Source organism: Ailuropoda melanoleuca, chromosome 8, assembly GCF_002007445.2.
Source record: "Ailuropoda melanoleuca isolate Jingjing chromosome 8, ASM200744v2, whole genome shotgun sequence".
Classification (NCBI taxonomy): Eukaryota; Metazoa; Chordata; class Mammalia; order Carnivora; family Ursidae; genus Ailuropoda; species Ailuropoda melanoleuca.
Window position 1 is genome coordinate 73573187 of NC_048225.1, and position 26806 is coordinate 73599992.

General features: G+C 46.9%; 2 protein-coding genes across 2 annotated transcripts in view; one reads left to right on the forward strand and one right to left on the reverse strand.

Moving 5' to 3' along the window:
* Nucleotides 1–6: 6 nt before the first annotated feature.
* On the forward strand, nucleotides 7–22527 carry ATP1B1 (ATPase Na+/K+ transporting subunit beta 1). The gene is made up of 6 exons (XM_002918574.4): nucleotides 7–239; nucleotides 4657–4785; nucleotides 16112–16267; nucleotides 17989–18173; nucleotides 20708–20788; nucleotides 21801–22527. Exons 1-6 carry the CDS (start codon nucleotides 143–145, stop codon nucleotides 22062–22064), a joined length of 912 nt encoding a protein of 303 aa, XP_002918620.2. The 5' UTR covers nucleotides 7–142; the 3' UTR covers nucleotides 22065–22527.
* Nucleotide 22528: 1 nt separating this feature from the next.
* The window catches only part of NME7 (NME/NM23 family member 7), a 249377-nt gene continuing 245099 nt past the window's right edge, over nucleotides 22529–26806 (reverse strand). Inside the window, exon 12 of the mRNA XM_002918573.4 lies at nucleotides 22529–23341. Coding sequence (XP_002918619.1) covers nucleotides 23309–23341 — 33 coding nt within the window. The 3' untranslated portion in view covers nucleotides 22529–23308. The remainder of the gene's footprint in view (nucleotides 23342–26806) is intronic.

Consider the following 26806-nt stretch of genomic DNA (forward strand, 5'->3'; position numbering starts at 1 on the left):
ACTCGGAGAGCCGCAGCGGTAGCGGCTGGTGCAGCCTGCGGAGAACCGGGCCGGGGCCGCCAACCAGCAGCCCGGGAGGACGCGAGGGCGCGCGCCGCACTCACCTACCCTCAGCCCCCGCGGCAGCCGCTGACCCGCCACCATGGCCCGCGGAAAAGCCAAGGAGGAGGGCAGCTGGAAGAAATTCATCTGGAACTCGGAGAAGAAGGAGTTTTTGGGCAGGACCGGTGGCAGTTGGTGTAAGTACGGGGTCCGCAGCTCTCTACCTCCCACAGCGCCTTGTCTGTCGGGGCGACGCATCCCGGCGCAGGCTCTGCGGACTGCTCCGCAATCCTCGCGCCACCCAGGGTGGAGCGGGGTCGGTAGCGGGCGCTGCTTGGGTCGTGCCGGCCTGGGCTTGTCATCCGGTGCGGAATGCGGACCCCCGGGATGGGCGCGGGAGCACGCCGGGCACAGGGTTATGTAGATTGCCACGGTCTTCCCTTGGTCGTTTGCAGTCTGTCCGAGCATCGCTTGAGCCCTTGCCTCCCGGGAATGGTCACGCTGCGGGAGACTAGATTTGTCTCTCCCTGTAGTCATGTCCCAAGCCCTAAAAAATGAGATTTGAGGCTGTGAGAGAACTTCATGGGGGTAATCGGATCGGATGCAGGCGAGGTGGTGTGTTACAGCACCTTCCTAGTTTAAATATGTACCTCAAAAGGCGCGCGGGGTGGTGGGGGAGCAGAGTCCATCCACACTGCAGTATTTCTTAGCTGTGTCCAGAGTTGCCCCAGTGACCTCCCCTGGAGTCATTACAACCCAGCAGTGGCCCAGGAGGCCCCCGGAACGTGGTAAAGTCTGGGTGTTTTCAGTGTCCACACGCACAGATGCAGAACAAGTAGCTTGGGTTGATTGCAATGAAGGGTTAGTCCAAGAAATAAATGGCATAAAGGCAGGTGTAGCTCACCTTACAGGATTTGGGGCAGCCTGTTGCTTGGCTGGGTGGAATTTTTTTTTTCCCTCATTGAAAATTAGATACCTTGTTTTCCGCCTCCCTTCACCGGAAGGGTGACATTTTTTTTTTTTAAAGGTCACTTTGAAGGGCAGAGTTGTAGGCAAACCTGAGTCGTGACTGCGGAAGGGAGAGAAGAAGGGAACTCCCCCCTCCTGCATCACTGCCCCCTCCTCCTCTAATATCATCATCACCATCATCACCATCACTACCGCTAGCCCCACCACTGCAGCCGCTGAGGGAGTCCTGGCCAGGGGCTGATGCAGTGTTCCTGCTTCAGAGGATCTGTGGCCATCACAGGAGAATGAGTCAGGGAAATAGTGCTGGGCTGACATTTTGAATTGGAAGAAGCTAGAATATACGATTTTTGCAAAGGAAAAAAAAATGCAGCCTGTAGTGGGTCTCTTTTGATTGAAAAATAAAGGGTTAATAATGCATCACCCTTCAAGGTTAGTCAAGGTGAAACGGCATTCCAAGGTATTACAGGGAAGCATAGGTACTCCTGAGCCATGTTAAATGTAGGTCTTTCAAGTGATGGCTTTTGGCTCTTATATTTTATTTTATTTCATTTTATTTTGGGGAGACCGTATTCTTCAGTGGGATTATTGCCATAGTTTCTCATGCATAAAGATAGCTCTCTCTTTTCTCAACATGGAAGGGAAAACCTGAAGGACCCAGGGTGAATGTAGGGTGAACAGCCCCTGGCCAGGGTGATCTCCTAACAACTCCTCCTAACGAGTGAGGCCTGGGGTTTGCGCTGCGGAATGGGCCCCCTTCTCCCAGATCCACTGGAGGCTCCAGCCCCACTGGTCTGATCCCAGCCTTGTCATGGGCCAGGGGCTGCCTGGACTCCAGGCATATTGTGAAATTTGCCCTCTAGTGTTTTCCCCTCTCATAAAGTAGATTTCTTTCCTCATTCCAATTCCAGAATAATATTTACTTTAGAAGGTAAGGCAGTATAGGAAGACTTGTCCCTTAGGCTGACATTTAATGGGGCAGCACCTCCATATGTGAGAGGAAGTGTGCACGTGTGTATTAATATTGGTGTCTTGATACCACATCCAGCAAGCTGCCAGGGCACTGATTTATGAATGCAGACATCAGGATTGGTGTGCTTGGCTCATCTTTGCTTCTCTTTTCCAAGGTACAGGTGCTGGGCTAAAAATTCAGGTTTTGCTTTGAGCTCATTTGTCTCCTCTTGTCTGGCAATGTAAGAAACGGCCGACCCTCTCTTAGCAGAGAAGGTGATAGCAGTTGCTGTCACCTATGGAGGAAATGCTACCTTTCCAGCACTGGGCCCCACATGGATGCCCTTGGGACGAGGGCAGGTTGCCCTTGGCTCGGTTTCGCTTATTAGGTAGATTTTCACCAAGATGGACTCAGGAGCCTTGCCTGTCACCTGCTGGAGAAATGGCAGCATGCAAATCACCTGTGGTTTCCACCTTTTTATTAAGTTAATACAGGCATTAGGAGATTTTTGTTAGGTTTGCTACTGGGCCAGGATGCAGTCTTTCCTTTTGCCTCTGACCCTTTGAAGGGTATTCTTTTTTTTTTTTTTTCCTTTTTCTAACTGGAAAACCTTTATGTCACTTGTATATTTTTTTTAAAGGAAGAAAAATTGCTGAAGAGTAAAAAAATGCCTCTAGAATTTACCCTCCGTGCCACCCTGGCTGGTTGGTACGATTTGTCTAGCTTTTTTTTTTTTTTTTTTTTTTTTTTTTTTTTTTTTTGAGCAGGCGCTGGTAACCTGTGTTGGTGGGTCCACTGCATAGGTCCTGCCAGATGTTCATGCTCCTTTAACCAGTTGACCTCACAGCTGTCACTGGGGAGATTTTGCTAAGTAACATCCTGGAGCAAAAGAGAAAAATCCCTCCCTTCTCTTAGGGTATGGTGTCAGGCAGAACGGAAAGGCTCGATCTTCTTCAGCTTTAACCTGTGTGCTTGCATTAGGACTGATTTTTTCCATTGCTCTATTTGTATTTTCAATCATCGCCTCAATTATGTACCTTCTTAAGTTGTTAGGTATCTGGAGTCCAAGGAATGAGTATAAAAATGCTCCGGTTGTTGGAGGAGCCAAGTGTGGTTCAGCTAAGAGCACTAGACAAGGTGGGGGGCTGCAAAAAAAGAGGTTACAACAGTTTCATTCTGACCGTGTTACCAACTCTTGCACCTCTTAGGAGCATTCACTGGAAAAATTTTCCAGATCTCTTTACGTCACAGCCTTACCATTTGCCTACTGCTACTTGGATACAGAATGCAGCAGTTAACCCTTGTCCTGCTGGGAGGTAGTGATTGAGCCGGGCAGCTGTGCTTCTGGATTCTGCAGTCTTCCATTTTTCCTTATCTTTGGCTCGTGTCCCGGGCTTTTTTCCTAATTTTTTTGGATAGGGGAGAAAAAGGATAATGACTAAGCATTTTGGTCTTTATGTGCATTTGGCTTGTTTTACGAGCGCTGTAGCATGATTGCCCTGAACCCTGTTTTTGCTGATTGGAAAGCTGGACTTTTAAATGCATGTTAGAGGCAGGCCGGCTACTTCCCTGCGACAGCATGCCCACGCTCTCCCTCCACCCCTCCACCATGCACCGAGACCCTTCCTTTGGATCAGCCTTGGTTCTGTACTTTGTACCCCCAGGCCCCCAGCATTGACTGCATGCGATCTGGAGCTTTTTACAAGGAACCTAAGGCTCGTCCTTGGTGCAGTCCTGTTTCAGCCTTGATAACCTCACGGTTCACTGGCTCCTGTTCTTGCGTTCACGGGGAGTCGTTGGCTGGCACCGGGCTGCCGGGCGATGCCTAGTACAGCCTGTTACTATGCGGCTAATCGGGGAGATAATCCTCGTAAACCAGTAACTGATAGTCTCATTCCCGTCTGTGCCCTTCGTGGTGTTCGGCTTTTTGTGTTTTTTGATTTTGCGTCCAGCTCAGCCTACATCCTGCCATCCAGCTGGCTGTGGGGAAAAGAAAATGCAGCTCGTCAAGCCAGTCTTCTGGGTCCAGTCGGAAGATGAAATCAAAATATGCCTGTCATTTTGGCTATAAGATTTCCTTTTGTTTCCTCCTTGTTTGGGGCCCCTGCAGGAAAACACAGCATGCTCAGTGCCTAATACATGTCAGAGGCGGGGTGACAGAAAGGAGAAGAGCTTCCCGGGGTTTCTCGGCATTCGTTGCTCTGGCCCAGCAGAAAAACTTGTGGGCATTTGAACGTTTGGCGAAGCAGCAAGGCTTGGATTGTAGTATTGAAATGTCAGGGGATAAACAAGGCAAGAAAACCTACGTCCGTCTCTAAGGGAGTATATTGTCATATTTGCAATGCGTTGCGTAAGCACACAAACACGGCCCTAGATTTTATTGGTGATTTGCATGAAATTTTTTTGATTTAGGCAGTAAAATGATTTCCTATAAATAATCTCAGTTCTAGCTGAACATTCCTCTCACCCTTACCTACGCCCAGCACACACACATTGTCATGGAGGGCTGCCCGTCTGTTTACCCCGTTGTGTGGGAATGTGGTTCACGCTCTGGATCAGTGTTGGGAAAGGAAGCTCTGAAGACAGGTTGGAGGGGAAGCCAGTAAGGAAGTCCGTGCGTCTCTGAGAAGATTAGCCTTTCGTTCTGAGTATGTGACTGTATCACAGCCTTCCGTTTCTGTCTGTGCTCCTTGCAGTTAAGATCCTTCTGTTCTACCTGATATTTTATGGCTGCTTGGCTGGCATCTTCATTGGGACCATCCAAGTGATGCTGCTTACCATCAGCGAGTTCAAGCCCACATACCAGGACCGAGTGGCCCCACCAGGTAACATGAACGTGAATTAGTTCAGTTCTTCGGAGGTAAAATGGGCGTCACTTTTTCACTCAAGAAAACCCACTTTTCTGAGAATTGTCTGTAATGCAGTATGAAACCAAGCTTGGTTTAACAGTTAAAATGGGAACTGCTCACTGTCACGGCCAGATCTCCTGCCCGCATTGCAGACAGAGCTCCGGGGGTTGCAGATGTCTTATCTGTACAGCTCTGCAGTGAGGGTGAAGAGCCCTGGTCTCCCCCGCCCCCGAGCCTGCACCCCCCAGCTCGTGACTCCCGATGAGGCACCCTCACTACCCAGGGGGTGGGTTAGTGGGGTCATTACAGGGCCTTTCCAGCTCAGGCACATCTTTCACTTTCTCGAGGGGGCTGTGACTCCGATAAATCCTTTAAAAAAGCCACTTCAGTTCCTGTTTTGAAAGATTAAGTTATTTTTAGGGATGATGAGACGCTTTGCCGATTACTCAAGGGAGAGGAGCCTTGGCTTCAGGAGTCCGTTCTCCCCACCTGCTGTTCACTTAGCTTAACTTAGTTTGACCTTGAACAACGGCACACTCTTCTCACGCCTCAGTGTAGCCGCTGGTTTAGTAGGAGTCTTGTATATCGGCTTTCTAGACCCGTTTCGCAGTTTCACCGTCTCCTTTAGCTCTGAAAACTTGGATGAATGAGGAGAGGTCATCATAGAAGGAAAAAAATGCCAGGCGAGTGTCCTGCTGTGATCTGGGTGCTGTCATTGTTGAGTGATGTGCACCTCGTGTGCAACTGTGCGTGTCCATTCCAGTCGCTGAACCCTAGGGAAAACCTGCTGCCCTTAACGCCTGACACTGACGGAAGGACAGGACTGCAGGGCAGCCTCAGACCTGATCATGCTCACTGGCCCTTCTCAAAATCATTGTCAGGAGGACCTAGAGACAGGAAATGTTGCATAAGTTCCGGGTTCTTGCATTATAAATGACCTTGAGGCTGCCACTGAGGGTGGCGATGACGTGTCCCCTCTCCACTTTCCTGGCAACGGTTTAGTAACAGCTGTATTTAGGTGACAATCTTGAGGCCGTCTTCATGGCCCGGAGCAGCTTTGATCATGGCACCAGGCAGCCTCGCTCAAGTGGTGACCGCTTGTCACAAACTTGTTGTGTCTACCTTCTTCCTCGGGTGTGAAAGACTCGGAAGAAAATCTTCAGAATATGGAGGTGGCGAACGTTGTTCCCTAGCCTCAAGTCGAATGGTCCTCCACTGTAAGGAAGCCCTGATATTGCCAGATAAATTTAGATCTCGGGGATTCTGGAAGTGGGGAAAAAAACAAACATGTATGTATATAAAACAACTTTAACCTGCTTGATAATCCGCAGTTTCCAGCAAGTATTTCCCCAAAGAGGTGGGTCTCTGGAAAGGTTGAAGCAGAAATTCTGGGGGGTACAGAGCGACAGAGGACCTCAAGTAAACGAGTTGTATGCTGGCCTTTGTGACAGTGAAGCACAGTGTGTTAGATTTTGATGGTAGTGTGAGTAGTCGTAATTCACATTTGTGTAGGTCTTTATTTTTCTTTTATTTCTGTAGCCACTGAAAAGCTGTTCTTTAATCATGATGCCGCTTTATAATAATTCTTACACTCAAAGCCAAAGGTGACCAGAGAGTCAAGCATTTAACTTCCTAGATTTAAAACCGTGCTCTTGCCTTCAGTAAAAGTAAAAATTGTCTTCGTGTTCTTTGCAGAAAGGGCGATTTCACTTTCAAAGAGAAAAGGCTAAAAAAAGAAAAGAAAAGGCTGAAGTGCCAGACGTTTTAAGTGGGGACTTGCCAATGACCTTGCCTAGAAAATCTGGTGGAGGTGCTCAGTCCTTTCCGCCCCCTCTCCCAGCTTCCCTCCCCTTCCTTCCAGCCCCTTCCTAAAAGACACATTCTCAGTACCTATATTTAGTGTCCTCAGCCGTTGGACTGACCTGACAAACCGTCGCTTCTCCAGAGGAATGCTGGTGGCTCATCGTGGAAATATGCGTTCCTGTTCTTTGGCCCAAGTCACAGGAAAAGTGCTTCCTCAGCTGTCCCTTTTTTCCTGTCCCTCTGCCTGGGTTCTTTGTCTTCATAATGTCTCTTTCTCCTCCTCCCCTTACCCACTACCTTGCCAGGAGAGTCTGGGCAGAGGCCCCTTTGCTCTCACCCTCCCAGGAGACATGACTTTCATTTGAAAATGATGGTGGCCTTGGAGCAGGGAGGCCAGGCGAGCAGAGCCACGAAGTGCAGCCCGGGACCGTCCTGGGTGCTCGGAGGGATCCTCACTGAACCCTCCTCTTGGCAGCTGCCAGAGCAGATCTCAAGAACTCATGCTTTGGGTAGGCCATTCCTTCAGTCTGCAGACTGACACATTGTGGAAGAACACCTCGGCGATTCCACGTCGCATCTCCAAGCTTCCGTGTGTGTAAGCAAAGGAGGGAAACTTGTATGTTTCAGGCAGGTGAGGCTACTGAGTGTGAAAGACTCGGTACATCATTTAAAGGCTGGAAGTCTTAGTAATGCTATTATTAGCTGAATTGGAGGCATGAGTACAGACCCGGCCTGACTGGGCTTTGACTGCGTTTTGCACGCTGGGCACACCTTGTAACTAGATCTCTTCTAAATAAGTGCAAAGGTGGCCAAATTAAACAGTGGCAATTGTGCGGTACATTTGGGTCTGTTTGTCTGTAATATTAGATAAGCGTATATGCTGAACGGGAAGGTCTCAGAAAAAGGCCTGAGTTACAAAATGGAAGTGAAATTTAAGGGAGGGAAAAAAAACCCCATAATGCGCAGATTTTTCTGGGCCGGAGCCATGGTGGTGTCGGTGCCCCGATCCTCTCTGAGTCATGTTGCTCTGGGATAATGGCACAGATTGCTCCCCTCAGCCCCAAGGGCATAGGGCCAGAGCTCCAGCTGCGATCAAAGGCTGAAAACATACAAATTGTTATGTCTGTGGGTCAAGAATGGTTGATTATTGGCCATTTGATTAATGGCCAGTTGGCCATTGGTTAACGTAAAAACGAAAGCAGCCCTGAGTTCGTGAACCATTGTACACATGTCCACTGCGAAGTTGACTTGAGAAGGAAAAGCAGGAACTTTGGAGTTGGACACAGTCCCCACCATTCCATGCACGACTTAAGTTCACGATATCTCCGTTCTCTTGTCTACGGAAGGGGAATAATACCCCATGAGGACCTGATGAGATGGTAAGTGTATGGAAGGTGAATAGTGGCAAAGCTAATGGCTTCAAACAAAGGGTAGCTATTAGCAGCCACTTCAGTTCTTCCTACTGGAAGGAGCAGTTTCTTTTCCGGGACTGAGTTCAGTATTTCTAGACCGTGAGCTTTGGATGATGGAGCCAGGGACGCTTTGTACACTTAGCGATTTTCACGGAATGAATAGCATCTTGGCTTTACCACAGCAAGTGTTTGGGAGAAACTGAATAGGGAAACACGCTTAAAGATATTTTTAAGTAAATATAAGTGACACTGTGTTTGTCCCATAGTTGGTCCCTTTAACCCACACTGGCTGGGTTAGCCCCGACATGCTTTTCTCCCTGGGAGAGCCTCTTCGGGAAGGCCCCCGTGGTGGCCGGCAGCATCTCTCCTCGTCCTGGTCACTGCTGGACCTGGAGGGGGACACTGCCATCGCCACGCTGGGAGAGGACCAGGGGCACATGGGACCCCGCATGCCTTGCTGCCTGCCCAGCGCTGTCCTGGAAGAGTGTCCTCTCCCCGGGCTGCCGTCCCCCAGCCCCCACTCACTGAGCCACAGTGGAGTGACATGAAGGTCACTGCGTGTCAATTGGCTGAGCCAGGGGAGATTCCCAGCCGCCTTGCTTCCTGCTGAACAGGTACGAACGTGTGGTCCTCTTCCTCCTCTTCCGGTCGTGGGTTGCTTTTAGCTCTGTTTTGAAGTAAACATGGCACAATGTTGGAAGAACTCCTCTTACGAGCACGAGCTCTTGGGGCGCCCGGGTGGCTCAGTCAGTTGAGCATCCGACTCTTGGTCTCAGCTCAGGTCATGATCTCAGGGTTGTGAGATCAAGGCCCGTGACCTGCTCCATGCTCAGCAGGGAGTTCGCTTGAGATTCTCTCTCTCTCCACCCTGCCCCTCCCCTGCTCGCTTGCTCTCTCCAAAATAAATCTTTAAAAAAAAAAAAAAGTTTCCTATTCTTGGTGCCATGGTAACCAGACTCGAGCAGGGAGTGGGGGTGCCAACCAGCAGACCACACCAGCCCCACCAGCAGTTTCTATCTCATCTTGACTGGGAGAGGGAACTAGCCTGTCTTCCATTAGGATACAAGGCGTTATGGTTCAAGTCTCAGTGTAATTAAGCAAAATTCTTGAGAAATCATTACATCTGTCTCAGTTGCCTATTTTCTCAAACTATCACTTACTCTCCCTTAAATTTCAAAAGGAGAATTGGAAACGCTTTGCTTCCTTCTCCTTTGGAGGAATTGTTATTTCAGAGTGCCAATAGGGTGGGTTTTTTTGTTTGTTTTTGTTTTTTTGTTTTTCTTTGCTTTTCCTATTAGATTCCATGGACTTGTACTCTGTGAGCTGATGTGACCCGCACACCGGGCTCCCCAGGCCTGGCTGCCTCTCACATTCTCCCTCTTTCTCTCTCCCGCCCCCAGATGGACCCTGCCCACTTCCTCCCTGAGTCTGGGCTCTTAATGAGCTAGCACTGGTGGCTGCTGGGATTTCCAGAAGCTACCATGCAGACTCGTAGTTTGGGGAAGGGTTTGGGGCAGCACGCTCCACACATCCTGATTCTTCAGACCGCCCCAGCCTCACCGTGTGGGTCACCAGTTCACCAACCCCTGTTGCTACCTCTTCATTTGTAAAGACCAAGATAAAACCAACAGGGTAGCTCTTGGGTACTCAGGAAGCCTAATGATTAACTTAACAGTGTTCTCGGAGCCCTAGAAAAATGAGTCTTACTCTGTCCCCTCATTTGAGGTCAGGGAGTAGAGCAGAGACTGCTGACACGTAGGACTGGGTAACAGATTCCATCCGTGGAGGGACAATGGGAGAAAATGCCGAATCTGTGAAATTTCCTTTAGAGGTTTTTGCTGTGCACACTCTGTTGTGGAGGATGTCGTGGAAGGAGCGTGGGCCTTGTGGCCTTCGTGTGCTGTGGTGACGTGCGATGGGGCTGCGGATGCCTGAGCTGCTCAGTGGGTTAATTCTAGCGATCGCACGACCCAAGGGCCCATCTGACACGGCTAGGACTAGAGAGAAGCTGGGGACATGAAGGAGAATAGGGATGTCTATTATCTGGTGGCTTCCAACCAGAAAAGTATAGCTTTTCCCACATACATGCATGAATAGACATTATCAAATATGTATGATACGGTCTTATTTCAGGTTATTGGCCACTTAGCAAATGTTATGTTCTGTATCGAGACAAGTCAGATCTACTGTTGTTCTTCCATTTGGCCTTGAACAGAAAAGCTTAATGGAAAATAGTAGTGTTTGGCTATTTGTTTATATTTTCCCATTATAAAAGTGGTATCTTTTATCACGAATAAACATAATTATGAGATACACAAAATATCTAAAGATAGGTCCCTGTGAAATTACTTGGGTTTCTACGATAGAGCCTCTGAACCAAATAATGTTTTCTCTGTTCACCTAAAAATGCATATAGTGCTCTAGATAAAAGTCTGATGATGAAGGGTAATTCCAAAAACGGAGAAGGGCCTTCAACCAGAGTGTGTGGCATTTAGCTCAGACAGGAGAAAGGACTTCCATACACCAAGGACTGTTGAACATCCAGATAGGCTGAGGAGAAAATCCAGCAATTCATCAAAAGCTGAGCCTGCAGCAGAAGGTGACCTAAAAAACTGCTGCTTTCCAGAAAGCACGAAGGTACGTTTTTTTCTGCGCCCTCCCTTATATTTTGTTAGGTAAATCGATCCTAATCTTGCAGAAGTAAAATAATTAAAAACAGAAACCCACAGGTAGCTTAGTGGCACTGGAAGGGGGAAGATGTGTGTCTGTGTGTACAGTTTGTGTATGTATCCATACACACAGATGTGTGTATCTGTAAAATCATACCCCCCATTATTTTTCATTGCAAAGTACTTTTCGACTAGGACTAGACAGGAGGTTCATGGTCGGTATGTACTGTGTGCATGGCTACATTTGTGTGTCTTTGCCTTGGGTGCCCTCCCTTATTAGTCCGCACGGGTCCCCTCCTGGAGGTTTGTTTCTATGGAAAATGATGCCTACGTAGAGTATCCGGTCTGGTGACTTAGGGGGGTGTTAAATGACGGTACAAGCAGCCTGTGCTTTGGGAGTCACTTGAGTAACTGTTACAAGGTTACAATGGCCACATTCTGGTTTAAGTACTTCAAACTCACAAGTAAATTGAGGAATTATAAACTCGCTGCATTAGAAACCTAACTGGAAACAAAATACTTCTTAGCGAAAAGCCTCTTTTCTCTTTCCTGTCCCTTCCTCTTTTACTTGCTAGTAGTTCCCCCTCCTGCTAGGAACACCTACTAAAGCCAAAAACAGTGTTTTCCTCATTTGTTTCTCAAGAGATGGGGGACCAAGGAAAAGCAAATTAACTATAAAAAGCAACTGCGAAGCCAAAGAGGCTTTTGTTTCTGTTTTTTCTTTAACTCCAAACCCTATGTAAAGATGACGTCCTCATTAAAAACCCAATACTAGAATTTTACATATCCAAGTTATGATTTCAGTCCGCTTAGGCGGCTTTATTAAATAACAAGCGAAATATAATTTAAGGCAAATGGCCCTATCAGGGCAAAGCTGTATAGAACTCAGCATGGTGAATGTCAATTCAAGTTCATAACTCTGGCCAGGCAAAAGGTTGTATCTGTTTCCTGGAATATAATTTGAGACCACAAGCCAGTGATTGGGTGTTCTGCTGTGTTTGGCCTCTGGGAGTTACCGCTGGAAACAAAGCTCATCCTTGTCTAAAGTTATGACTAACAACTTTAAGGAGCGGGCGATGTGGAGAGGGACTAGCTGAAAGTATCCAGTCTCGTGTGAACACGACTAATGGAGATGCCAGTCAACATGGTGGGATGTGTGTAGCCCTGGGAGAGTGTCACAGTTACAGAACTCTCTGGACTCAAAGGAATGAAGTTGCCAAGTCTGATCCCATTCCTTTCTGTCTCTTCCTGTTAGTCTAATAATGTAAAGTAAATGATTTCCATATCAGGTCAAGGGTCCTTCATCTGCATCTTGCATGTATCTAATCGCTTTAGGGAAATTACTTTTGAAGAGAGGAATTTTCCTAATGGTTTGGAGAAGATCTTATCGGAGAACTCTCCTAATTAAGGTGATCAGAGCAGAATAGGCGAGGGGATTGATCTCAGAGTTCCCAGGAAGAGAACTTCTCAGGCCAGAAGGCTCTGGGTGAAGAAAAGGGGAGGCAGAGCTGGTGGGGGATGGAGTGAGACCTTGCCCAGATATGGGGGAGGACAGCAGACATGCTCCCCAAGGAGGCGGTGCCCAAACTTCACGATGGGGGGGTGGCTCCCGGGTTTGTATGTACGTGCTTGTGTATGTGCACGCTCCATAGGTGAGGGTCTAGAGAGAGGAGCTGATGGCATGGCTGGAACCCAAACCGTGGATGCTTCTTTTTCTGGAAGTAATCTTTAGATCAGAAGTTGGGTATCTTGAAAGGATGGTCACTGAGGGTTATGGTAGTGACGCCTTCAGGATCCTTCAGAGACTCCAGAGGTAAACTTCAGCAGACAGGAAAGCATGGCTGACCTTCCTGGGGTTGGTCTCGCATTCCTGGGCTCCCTCTCCCAAGGTTCTGTATCACTTCAGATGGAAAGGACAGGGTAGTGGCTTTGGCTCAAGGTCTCATCCGCTCAGCAAGTCATAGGATTCTAAGACCCTGTGCTTAACTGTCTCTTTCGCTCTTGGTTTCTCAGTCCCACCGTTTCTTCTGTTTCTCTGTGTAGAATACAGTCACTATTCTTCAAGCATCTTTGAGCTGCATTTCTTTCACATGGTAACGTACAGGCTCCGTGGGGCTTAGATTGTGGGCCCTACTTACTGAAGGATTTGGGCTCCTGGGTGGAAATTGGTGTGATTCCATTACTTTGGTTTTCATTATTTCTTCCTCGCCCGATCTAGAGAGACGCGGGGCCAATTATGCAGAGCTTCCCTGGGCCGGTGGTACCATTGTGTGTGCGGTAATGATGCCTACTATTTCCATAAATCAGATTCTTAACCACAGAGGCGCTTGCTGCTGAGAATCACTGGTCTGTCTCTGGGTGGACGTGAACTTAGTTGTGGCCACAGTTCTCAGGCTCTGGATAGATCCACTCGCTAGCAGTGCCCTTCTGTGGGTGAGAGCCCAGAGCCCTAAGTCAGGGTTGCTGATGCCCTGGGGTCTCACGCGTGTCACCTGGCTGCTTCTAACAGTGGTGAACTTAGACTTGGTAGCTCGAGGGAGTGAAAAGCACTCTGTATAATGCCACCTCCTCTCCCTGCTGTCCTTTTTCCTCTGGGAGAGTCTGGGAAGTACGTCACCCAGTCCAGGAGATGGAAGCTTGGTCCTTGACGGACCACTGGCAGAGAGAATTCAGAAGGGGCTGGATCGGGAAGGGCTGCCCGGACAGCTGAAGCCGGACACTCACCTTGTGGTTGAGGTCCTACCATGTCACCTCAGAGAGAGGAGGTGGCATTATACAGAGTGCTTCTAGGGTCACCCTCCTCTTTTAAACTCACTGGGTGAGACTCTCCAAATCGCACTCAGGCTCACTGACCTTCTGTTAGCATTTCGTTTTTTTTGCCGTGTCACCTGCTCTGCTGAGGGACCGCAGCTGGCATGATTGTTACTTATCCTGCTGGTGTCCCCTAGGGCGGCTGGCAGCTTCTTCCCCACCACCCCCTTCTCAAAGGCTGGGTGAGAGCACTCCTTGCTTTCTGACGATGGATCGCCTCCTCTTCACCCTTCTCTTTGCCCCCTTGTCTCCTGCCTTCTCCCCGAGCCTGGCAATGCCCTTTACCCTGTACACGTAGAGAGTTAGTTCATTCCTGCTCCCACTCCCACCCCAGTCACAGACAGATCTCAGCAAACCTGCGTGACAGGTTCTGAAGGCATTTGCCGCTGACATCTCTGGCTGCCATGCACGGGCTCCCCGGTGGGCCTCCGGTGGGAATGCCCATCAGGCTCCATTCTCTGCTGATCCCAGGATTATTCTAGGAAAACACCCCATCCTCCTGAGTTCTGTTAAACCTCTGGCCTTGGGCCTTCCTCTGCCCTTCAGCAGGTCCAAGCATGTCACCTTGACTTAAACGTCTAGTTTGTAAGTCCAACCAGGAATGCCCCCACCCTCACCCCCTGGCCTTCCCCATTCCAGTGGGGAGTCCTATTTTCCATACTTTCTTTCTCAAGCATGAAATCTCCAATGGAAGCTTCTCACTTTTATTTTATTTTTGCAGGTATCTGTCATTTTTATTTTATTGTCTCTTCGTGCTATATATGGTCACAGTGCCAATTTTCTAACTTAATGTAGAGAAAGATTGTTCAGGGTATACTTAAATTGCTTTAGTTGTACAAACAATTTTCTAGGGTTTGTGAGCATCTAAAACTATTTTGAATTGTAGTAACCCTTGTTTATTTTTACCTGATGATCTTTGTAAGAGCAAATCCTGCTACTTCCCTTTTCTTGACTCCTCTCCATCATTGTTGACAGCTTTTTTCTCTTGGATTCCTCAGGTCCTACATGATCCTTTCTGGGGTGATTCTTCGTGTTACTTGTCAAGTCGTTTGCCTAGGGCAGTCCCTCTGCCTGGTTCCAGACCCTCATGTTCTTGGTCTTCGTCCCTATTTTTTCGATTCGTCTAGGGAACAACTGCAAGTATGGAACAACTTGCCCATTAAGCCCCCTAAGCTGGGCCACCCTCATTCTTTAACCACTTTGGAAGCTCAAAGCCATCCTTCATCACTAGAAAAAGAGCTGCCATTGAGCCCAGCCCCTATCGAAGCCTGGCCTCCAGCCTCACAAAAACAGTGCTGCTAAATTGTCACTGTTCTTGTCATCCCTTTAATTGTGTCCTCGTCTTCATCCTATCTGTGTCACTGTCGTCTCTCTCAGCTCTGACTCCCCAGAGCAGTGGTTCTCAAACCAAGAGTGCTCAGGGATCCCTTCAGTTCAGGCTCGTTACTTTCGAGATTCTCGAGTCCCATCAGTAGCAGTTCTGGCTTGGGAGGTCTGGGGTGGAGCGGGAGCGGCGGCAGGTTTAACACGCCCCTTGGTGAAGGTGAGGTGGTGCTCTGAGGGGCTGCGGGGATGAGCCACCTTCTGTGCCTAACACGACGTCTGGAGTGGGGTTTAAAATAGGACAGTGAGATTTAGCAACTAAAGTGCAGGACACCTAATTAAAGTTGGCCGTCAGATAAACCATGAAGTTAGTTTTTATAGAAGTATGTCCTAAATACGACACGGACACGGTTTATCTGAAATGTAAATTTAACCAGGCAACGTGGATCTTACCTGGCAATCCAAGACTAGAAGGCAGCTGATCAAGTCTCCACCCATCGCCCCTATATAGTACTGTGTGGTGGTCACATACCTATCTAGGAAATCTTGTGATGATAGAGGCTTCTGAAAATTAAAAAATCTAAAACATTGGTTAAAGAATGAAAATCCAAGGTAGTCATACTTTGAATTTTATCCTGGCTGGCACTTGACTTGCTTTTGGAATGGAAAGCAGGAATGGTAACTGTACATAAATCCCAGTTCATCGACTTTGGGTTAAAGATCCATAGAAATATCTCTGTTGAGTAGTCTGGAGTCTTGTAGAGTTTGGATTGGTCATCAGCTCATTACTGAAAGTGTAAAAGACCTCTGTGCTCGAAGGCTTATGTGCCATTAGGGAAAGGAAAGCCACCTGCAAGAAAGGCTAGCTAGCTCTGCAGTTTGTTTTTAATGTGATCCTATGGAAAGGCTGCAAAGATAAGAGGCTTTGGAGTACGGCACACATGGGTTGAAATTCTGGTTCCGCCACTTCCTTCGTGACCTTGGGCCAAGCACTTAATCTTTCTGTGCATGAAGTTTCATTCATAAAATGGAGATAATGCCTATCTTGAAGTGTTGCTGGGTAAATAAAATGATATATGATAGTAAGACACCATCATTGGTCCTTCGGTACTAAATCTAAACGCCAGAGAAGTGATTTCACAAGAGAGGCAAGACTTTAACCCATTCTTTTTAGTAGGTGGAGTTGGCAAAGCATGTTTGTATGTGGCGAACCTGCTTTGAATGGTCTTGGTTGACTACCTTCCCACTAATGATTTTCCATGTTGTTCTTTCTGTCTGGTCTAGGATTAACACAGATCCCTCAGATCCAAAAGACCGAAATTTCCTTTCGCCCTAACGAACCCAAGAGCTATGAGGCATATGTGCTCAACATAGTTAGGTTCCTGGAGAAGTACAAAGATTCAGCCCAGAAGGATGAAATGATTTTTGAAGATTGCGGCAGTAAGTAGACTCATTTTGGATGTTTGTGGTTGGTTAATTCGTATTTCCCATTTCTATCTGTTATTTAATGATTGAACCATACTCTTGAAATAATTAAATGATTGAAGTCTGGCCATATTGAAAGGATAGTTTTTTTCATTTGTTTTTTTTTTTTAAGCAAGAAGACTTGATGGTTTAGGCTTGGATGTGACGGAAGAAACAAAGTAGCCTCAAGTATTATGATTATCTGCATTTGGAAAGTGTCTTGCTTTAAAACACTCCTGGACATGTTTGCTTTTTACCACTCACACTCAGAGACCACAGTTACGGTTACGGTTCTTTTACATCCATTGATTTTGAGAAACACAACTGTTTATATTTCCACATTTCTGTGCCCCACCCCATTCTCCCTGCAGAAGAGTGTACAGGGCCTTTCTCTCACTAGAATGGCTTCTTGGCATAATTAGCTGCACTGATATGGACAAAGGATGATTTCTGGTCAGGGTAGAGACCTTCCTAGCCTGTGGTTGGGATCGATGGTGAAATATGTCTCAGGCAGCTCAGCATTTCAGTAAGGAATGGTAAAGGAAGGGTGGCTCTTGGACTTATTAACTGCTGACAGGAACACACATCTTCCTCCTTGATGCCTGGAGTGTGCGTTATGCAGCCGTGTTTTCAGACCTACTTAGACAAGACTTCTGTCTGAGTTACTAGGTGACATCAGTCCTCTGACTCAGTTCAAGCATTTAACACCACCAGTTCTTCATGTGGCACTGTTTGATTGTAATTATGGGGTAAATTGCCACTTTAAGTCATTCTGAAAAGAGTAAAAGAAACATGCTCACTAGATTTCTCTCATTAGGATTTCAATGAGGTTTTCATCTTTGCAGTAATTAAAAGGCCTGTATGAAAGATCTAGGGTGAATCACTTCCCTGGAGATGGACTGAATGGAGGCCCTTTACCTTTTAAAGGGAAAATAGTTATTTTGTGACCTTAGAAATACATAAATTATGTTATTTGCTTCAGTGTCCTGCAGGATGCTTTGTATTAACTTTGAATTCTCTATTTCTTGTATTCTTCTGGCTTTGTTACCAGGTATGAATCAAAAATACTACAGTGCCATTTTTTCAGTTGAACAAATGCTTATTATAAGAAGTCATAGCTTGAAAAGGCAAAAATTAAAAAAAAATGTCTTAAACCTTGAACGGTGGCTGAAAAGGAAGAAAATAATTTTTTCTCCTCTTTAACATGCTAATTAGTGGCAGAGACAGTGGCCTAGCAATGGCCAGGCACTTCTGACCCAAACCCTTCCAGTTCTGAAAATTATTGACAATCCTTTTAATTTGCCTTCTAATTATAATGTCCGTGTTAATGAGCTTAGCTGGTGTTGACCTGTATCGATGAGGCTTCTCATGACAGGCGATCGGGTTTCCGCTCAGTCTCCGAAATAGCTGAGTCATCCATTATTTAAGGGAAGAGAAATATTGCCACAGACCAAACATCACGTGTGGATCATCAAGTGCCGTGAAGCCCTGGTGTGGGATCACATACCAGCTATTGCTTGGGGTAAAAGACCTTTTTAATGTCCGTGAGGGAACCAGAGATGGTTTTCTGGAAATCCTTGCTTCATTCAGACCGGGCACTAAATGCAGAACAGCAGGGCCTGAGAGTGGGTCACTGTGACAGATGGCGCCCAGGGAATTGTGGGGGACAAAACGAAAATGGTGTTTTCTGTTTTCAGATATGCCCAGCGAAATCAAAGAACGAGGAGAATTTAACAACGAACGAGGAGAGCGAAAAGTCTGCAGGTTCAAGCTTGAGTGGTTGGGGAATTGCTCTGGAATAAGCGATGAGTCTTACGGCTACAAAGAAGGCAAACCATGTATCATAATAAAGCTCAACCGAGTGCTGGGCTTCAAACCAAAGGCAAGTCACGCTTTAAACCCTAGAATTTAGAAGAGCCTTTCTCGGTTGGATGAAGTGGCTAATTGGCGCGAGGAGCGTCTATAAGGAAGAGACGGAGTATACTCGGTGGCGACTTCGAAGCCCAGTAGAGGAACACCAAAGACTTCTGTATCTGCCTTGAGATCCTTGAAAGTTAGGTCACTTATCTCGTGTTCTAAAGTGAGAGAAATTCTGAGGGGTAGAGCCACGTTCTGGAGTAAGTCCGGCGGCTCTGTTCTGAATACTTCTGTGATGTCATTCTATCACGTGAACTCTGAAAAATAGAAAAAGGTATTTTCAGATTTAAAAACTACCTGCATGGACAGTCTCACTCAGGTTTTGGTATTCTTGGAGCCCAAGAATATTTTTTAAAAATGGCCCGGTAATCTGAAAACACAGGGTGTGTGTTTGTTTTTTTACTGAATGACAACTTCATCGCAAAATGAGAAGCTGACCCGCCGTTCAGGTTGAGCTTTGACAAGCGTGGTGTCGGCTTTGGGTGTTCTTGCTGCCGAGGGTGGGTGACCATTACTGTAGTTCACTGAACGATGGCAGCTTGCTGTCCTTCGCCGTCTGGTGAGACGAGAGTAATTGTTTATGAGAAGGAAACGTGTGTTGGGGTTACCTCTGCTTTCATAGAACCAGCTGCTGTTCCATGTTCTCCCTCAGGTCGTGGGAAATAGAGCCATCCTTCTCCCTGAAGCAAGGCTGCTGCCCAGGGCCCCCGTCGCCCTCGCAGATGCAGCCGTTCTGAGTCGAGTTTTCCATTCCGACAGGAATTGACCACATAGTCTCCTGAGTTATAGGAACAAACCTCATTTCTGGAATCTGGCTCTTTTGTTCATTAATTTTCTGCTGTATGCTCTTAATGTGTTCCACAATGCTTATTACCCAGGAGTCTCCTTAAAGACAGATAATTGAGGTAGAGACGAAAAGTTTTAACTTAACTGGGGGAGGCCTCAGAACTCCTTTCCGGCCACCCGAGGCGCAAACGGAGGGGTGTGCAGGATGGATGGAGGCCCGGCTGGCAGACATGAACGGCCCTCCTGCAGAAATTAATGTACCTCTCTCTCCACAGAACTGTAATCTTCTTTCCATGGAAGTTAGGCTATAGTGGAAGAGAGATGGTGAGAACCGTTAGGTCACACTTAGAGTTGATACTCGTGTTGCCTGGGAACCCTTCACCCGGACAGAGCCCCTGTTTAGCCGTGGAAGGGAGCAGTGTGGTGGTCGGAAGGAAGACGAGTCCCTCACTTGTGGTGATAGCTCTTCGTAGGGATTGAGTGATATTGTCCCCCAGCCCCCAGAGGTGGTCCTGTTGTGATTCCCGTCTCTTCCCACATCTGTAGAGCTGCCTGCCGAGTGATGAGTTCAGCTGCTCTTTCTTTTCTGTCCTTTTTTTTCTTTTGTCTTTGGTCTCCACTTGGTTATCCATTGCCACTGTTTAATTCACCGCCTCACCCCAAATTCCCCGCCCCTCCCCCCCCCCGTTTTGTTGGGAGAATTATTTCTGTCCCAGGTTGTGGTACTCCAGCATCTCGTCGATACGCCTGTTTCCTCGCCCTCTGAGGATAGATTCTGGCAACTTCTTGATTAGTAAGCATTTTCTCTCCCTGTCTTTAAAGATAAATCTGTTGCTGGTAGAACATTCTAAGAGAATCAGATCTTGATGATCATTTTCTTGTATTCTAAAAGAGGATCAAACATATTGGCTCTTTACTGATTCAGAGAATTGGCCTTTTTATCTGACTTTGGTCTGACGAGGTGTGAGTTCCAGCTCATGTCAAGACCCCCGTGCTACGCTGATCTGAGTAAGCAAGCAGGTGGCTGGCTGTCTAAGGAAAGGTGTTCATCACACCTCTTCTGGGGTGGATTTGAGCCAGGGCTGCGGGAGGGAAACCTCTAGATGTTTGACCGCAGCAGTACTCTGGGTCCCTCTGGTGGAAGGGGGCTGCTACCTCGAGGGCGCTTGCTCCCTTGACCTGTTGTACGTCTTGGACTCCTTCACAGAACTGGAGGTGCTTCTATAATGGTGGTGCTGCTACTGGAAATTCAAAGATTCAAAGAAAAAAAGCCTACGTGAAGAAGGCCTGCTTGAGGGAAAAGGATGGCATTATTTGTTCGTGGAGGAAAGCCCAGGTTTTATAAAAACAAACGTCAACCAACTTTTCCATCTAATTATTATAATCTTAGCAAATGAGGAATAGTCGTGCCGGGTTGGCTTTTATTTTTCCGTGTCGCGGAGGGAAGCGCACTAGGAGTTCCCTGTCGTGCCGGGCGGCATCGCGACTTACTTGCAGCCTCGCAGAACTTGGGCGCTAATTTTGATTTAGACAAATTCCCAGCATGGATTGGTTAGGGGAGTCCTTCATTCTGTTGTCCGCAAGTGTTTTGTTACTGCAGTTGACTTTTCGTGACCAGTGTGTCCTTGTTTATGCCACAAACTAGCTTCATTTTTCAGGAATGTAGACAATTATTTACAAACTTAACTGACCAATGTGGGTTCTTACTTTTAGCCTCCTAAGAATGAGTCGTTGGACGCTTACCCCGTGATGAAGTACAGTCCCTACGTCCTGCCAGTTCAGTGCACTGGCAAGGTAAGGAGACGCTTCTTACTGAGGGTGGTGGGGGAGGGGGCAGGGGAAGGAGGGGGGAGCACAGGTGAGGCTGTGTTCAGTTAGAGGTAAAACTTGACTGCAGGAGAAGACAGACGTGGCTTCTAGGCATTAGTCTCAGTTGACTGTGGCTATAGGGGGTTAGAACATCTTGAGAGGAAGCTGTAACAAGGCTAAAACCGCATGACAGTTTCTCCATCAGAACAAGAAACTGAATTATCTGAATTTAATTAGCTGGAATATTGGTTTATAGAACTGGGAGGTGAATTCTAGCCCACACAGTGCTGCTCTGGCCCACATGGTGTGCTAAACATTTCAGGCCAACTTTTTTTTTTTTTTTTTTTGGACAATTTCACATTGAAAAATGTGGTTTTGGCTCTTCTTTTAAAAATAATGAAAAAAATAAATAAAATAAAAAATAATGGAAGATAAGGTAATAGTACGTGTTCCCTTTAGATCTAAAAATAGGCTCCTAATGGGTTGTTTACAGAGAGGGCAGAACAAAGAAAGGGAATCTCTACACAGTGCTGTGTTATGCGGGCACCAAGAAATGAAATGGCTGCAAGAACATGAGAGGCAATTAGGGAGACCTTTGGAGGGGATGTCGCTGCAGTACCATCCCCTGGGCCACCACCGTCAGCGGATTTCTGACTTCCGTGGCAGGTGCCTTTCTAGGTGTGTTGGCTTTGGAGAGATGCTTGGTTGGCCTCTGCTGGGGTTCCTTCACTTGTACAGAGAGAATAGTTTCCTTTTATGACCACGTCCCACGGCTGCCAGGGATTAGCCTGAGTGTGTGCTGTTTGCTCTCGTGTGAGCTACCGTAGCGGTGTCCTCCCGTGGTGAGCGTTCAGCTGCTTTGGGGGAGCTTTGAGCAGGCGCGTCAGAGGGTTTGCAAGTTTGCAAGCTGCTCTGTGGGATCGAGAGCCTTGTTCGTCACTGCAAGTAGTGAGCCAGGCTGCGAGCCGTTAACATCTCGTTTCCCTCTGGTTTTTAGCGAGACGAAGATAAGGATAAAATCGGAAACGTGGACTATTTCGGCCTGGGCAGCTACCCCGGTTTTCCCCTGCAGTATTACCCCTACTACGGCAAGCTCCTCCAGCCCAAGTACCTGCAGCCCCTGCTGGCTGTACAGTTCACCAACCTCACCATGGACACAGAAATCCGCATCGAGTGTAAGGCGTACGGTGAGAACATTGGGTACAGTGAGAAAGACCGTTTTCAGGGACGCTTTGATGTAAAAATTGAAGTTAAGAGCTGATCACAAGCACAAATCTTTCCCACTAGCCATTTAAAAAGTTAAAAAAGATACAAAAACAAAAACCTACTAGTCTTGAATAAACTGTCATACGTATGGGACCTACACTTAATCTATATGCTTTACACTAGCTTTCTGCATTTAATAGGTTAGAATGTAAATTTAAAGTGTAGCAATAGCAACAAAATATTTATTCTACTGTAAATGACAAAAGAAAAAATAAAAATTGAGCCTTGGGACGTGCCCATTTTTACTGTAAATTATGATTCCATAACTGACTCGTAGTAAGCAGTGTTTCTGGCCCCTAAGTATTGCTGCCTGTGTGTTGGATTTAGTGTGCAGTACGATAGGTGCGCACTCTGGTCATTTTCCAAGCCATGTTTTATCGTATCTGTTTTCTACTTTCTGTGAGCAAGGTTTGCTGTCCAAGGTGTAAATATTCAATGGGAATAAAACTGGCATGGTACTTTTTTTTTTTTTTTTTTTTGGTTTGGCTCTTTCAAAAGTCATGGCCCATCAATGAGCATTTTTAACACACTCCATAGTCTTTTCCTGTGGTGTTGGGTCTTTACTTTTTGTTTGTTTTTTTTTTTCCTGGGGTGGGGGTGGGGGTGGGCTGTCATGGGGGAACTGCCCTTTAAATTTTAAGTGACACTACAGAAAAACACAAAAAGGTGATGGGTTGTGTTGTGCTTTGTACTGAATGCCGTCTTGACATCTCTTCCCTTGTCCTCCAGTACGTTCTGAAGCTGTGTATGAGATCTGGACCGCCTGTCACTTGGGCTGGTGACAGGCCAAATTCATTTGCTTTGTACATTTTCTTTTACTTTCCTTTTTTCCTTTTCTCTGGAGGCATCACATGCTGGTGCTGTGTCTTTATGAATGTTTTAACCATTTTCATGGTGGAAGAATTTTATATTTATGCAGTTGTACAATTTTATTTTTTTCTGCAAGAAAAAGTGTAATGTATGAAATAAACCAAAGTCACTTGTTTGAAAATAAATCTTTATTTTGGACTTTATATTAAACAGCAATGCAGTACCCCATAGACTGTGTTAAATGTTGTCTACAGTGCAAACTCCATGTTCTAACATATATAATAATCGCCAGGAGTACAGTGCTCTTGTTGATCTTGTATTCAGTCAGGCTAAAACAGTGGACAATAAAAGAATGAACACATTCCTCACGTGCGTGATTCACTCTTGTCTAAACGCCCCCAGCCTGTGACCGCTTGGCTTTCTCTATTGCTAGTTATCCAAGATCTTGAAGAAATACTGAACCTGAGAGACAAACACACGAATGAGTTCGTTAGTTCACAGGCACATTCAGCCTTCTCCACCGAGCAGAGGCCGGAGCTGAGCCCCAGAGCACACCCCTTCCCAGAGCGACAACAGCCAGGTTCCCCGGATGCACAGACTCAGTGAGGTGTTAGTTCAAAGCTAAAGTTGAGAAGTATTTTGTGGTGTTGACTTCGCTTACTTTAGAAAACAGGAATTTTGGGTTCCTGCTAGTGCTTCACTGGGTTCGTCTGTTAAAAAAAAAAAGGGCCTGTAGTTCCGTTAGAAAACGAGGTTAGGTTTGAGGTTCAGTACATTAAGGTTCATACCTTGCTTCTTGGTTTGTGGTTTGGCCTACAGTCGTATTTGGCCGTACTTAAAAATCAGCCCTCGTGTGAAAGAAGACAAAAAACGAGCTTTCTGAAGAACATTCTCCAGGGATAACTGAGCTGAAGGTTTAGTATCACATAACCAACGTGGGAAACACCCAGACTACAGTCCTGGCGTCACGTTTCTGGAAATGGAAGCCTGTCACAAAGCCTGTGCAGCCGGCGCTCGAGCAGGGCCTTCCTGCCTTCGGGCGGCCCGACAGCTCCCCTCGGGGTGGGGCTGAGCTGCCTCTTCCGTGTCACCGCCCCTCCCGCGGAGAGACAGACCCGGAGGCCCGCGGTCACTCGTGTGACAGCAGAGCTCGTTCAGGAAGAGCAGTAGCACTTCTCCTGCCACCTTATTGCCTCACATTTATAACTCTGCTGATCCACTGGTCTTGTTTATTCTTGAAAAACACTTCCAGAGACTTGGCTATTTCTCGACCAGCAAATTGTGTGACAGCAGATTAATACCAGAGGATCAGTGATTCCATTTACCAACAACAACAACAACAACAACAAACAGCCAAGGGAGCCGTGGAAAGGGCGGCATAGCTTAGCTGCAAAGGTCTGAGGAGCCCTGTTAACAAGTGAGGAGATACGGCAGCACCTGTAACTACCAACCCACCTAAGCAAAGCTGGGCGTCTCTGAATGTCACACCCACACTTCTAGAAATAGAAGGTGTCGCTCCTCGAACAGAAGATGGCTTATCTTGCTGAAACATCTTTTCCAGGATGTATATCAGTCTGAAATATGTTTATAAAACAAGAAGGGGGATGGCTTTAGGTCTGGGGAAAGGAGTACCCAATTGGGGGATAGGGAGGTAGTTTGCATTTTGAGGCTGTTCTAAGGTCACAACCTTTGTCAAACTTAGTCCACTGCTTTCATATGTACTGTCTGAGCCGCTGTGTGTGCGGGAGTGTGTGTGCGAGTGCGTGTGCGTGCGTGCTCTCTGCCTATCACCTCACGATTCCGTCTAAACCTTGCCTCTCCATATCCCGTCTACACTGCACCAATCCAGTCCCCACCCGTGAACTGTACAGTTACATCCCCACTGGGAGACTGGAATGGGGCTTGTATTCCTTGACTCAGGAGGTATTTGCTGAGTGCCTCCTGGGTGCCAAGCACTCTTCTAACCGCTGGGGATAGATCCATGAGTGAACGAAACACACAGACCTGTCTTCTTTCCTCTGCAGCTCACATGCTAGTGTGAAATACTGCATGTTTTTGGAACTCTTGCTTCTATACATTTATCAATTCTGTCTTTTCTCTTATTATCAGTTTATTCCGTCCCTTATTAGATGACACATTTTTTGGGTGTAGGGACAGTGCCATCTACTTCCTTGGTGGTGGTCTGATCACATCCTACAGAGGTTTTCACACAAGTCCAAATACTTAATTCCTCACCCAGAACGCAAAGGAATGGGTTTTTTTAAAGGCAGTGTTTTTCAAAGGTAGGCTGAGTACCACTTGGAGTCAAAAGCATTAGAACAATTACTGAGCCAAGGAAAAAGGAGTCTCCATTTTTTTCCCCCAATCCATCACGTTCCCGGGAGGCGAGTTCTGGTCTTCAGCCCAGGTTAATCTGCCTTTCAATTAAAGGGATACAGGCCTTGGGCTCAGAACCTGTGGCAAGCAATACTATCTAGCTAGAATTTAATAACTTTTATCTTTATTGTATTTATTTTATTACCTTCAATTAAGGACAAGTAATACTAGTTTTACATTTACGGCAGTAAAACAAATTCATTCAAGTATAACAGTGAATGGATTTCAAGCAAAATAGTAAACAAAGCTTCAAGTGGTACTCAGATATGGCAAAACTCATGAAGGAGAAAAACAGCCAACAAAACATTAGGAACACTGGGCCAAAGTATAGCATTAACAGAAGCCCAGTTTTCCCGGTTCTGTACCTGGTGGGGCAAAATCTAATTTGAACTCTATTTTGGAACAACAGCATGCCCTGCCTGCTCAAACTTCACTTATTACCAGAGGGAACAGTTCCAGTTCCAAATTAAAAACATTATCAGTAATCAGAGACGAAAATCCAGTTATCAGAATCTTTCAAAGGCCAATGATCGCTGCAGCTCCTGGCTTCTTAAAGGAGTCGTGCCACGTCTCTGTGCATGTCTAGCCCATGGAGGAGAACTAAGTGAGGTTACTCTGAACCTTCAGGACTAAGGGCCTCATGAAAACGGAGGGAAACTATCCAAGGAACATTCAAGAGCAGTTTTAATCGAGTAAAGTGATCCGGGTTTCAAATTCAACAGGGAAAATGCGCCTGTCCCTCTCCTTCACGAGGGAGCTAGCAGTAACTGGCAGGTTACCTCCCGTCCCCGAGGCTCTGCCCTGGGAAAGCTGACCCTGAAAGAGTCTTGTCAGTCTGCAGTTAGCACTCCTGTCCCACCCAATGTAAAACGAAGGGGGTCAGCCAAGGCAGATCTCTTGGCTCCTGTCGGAATTTGGTATTTTTTGAGACTGTCAGCATCGGGCTGTTCTGAGAAATTGTCTCATGAAGAGGTGCTGACTGTTCCTACAGGATCCTGAGATTTGATTTGGCCACAAATGAATTCCGCACCCTAAGAAGGGGCCCATATTGTACGGAAACTGCAACACAGCACCTCCGGCTGACCTCTCCACAAAGCCTTTAAGAGACTGGGTTTTCGTAAAATCAGGACTCCCCCAAACAGTCTGTACAGGGCTGCCCTCCCCCATCCCATACCTTCCTCTGGTGTTGGCCCGTCGTAAACCGGGAAGGAGCTGGCCCAGGCCGACTGGAAACCCATCTACTCATCCAGCCACAGTGCCTGACACAGTTGCCGGGTCAGTCCTTTGGTTCAAGGGCTTTGGGACCAAATACTTCATCCTGTGAAAGGTGGCCCTTCAGTACCCGTAACTTCTCAGAGGGATTTGCGGTTATTAAATTAGGAAGCAATGGAGATGCGTGGGGCAGTCCTGCAGGAACGGGAAGCAGAACCATTCCTTTGATAAGGAGCAAAGGTTCTAAAATGACCAGTGGGGGAGGATCAGGCCTAGGGGGGAGGTTCTGGGGATCCTGCACTGGGGCAGCAAGGGGATCCTATAAGGCCAACAGGCACT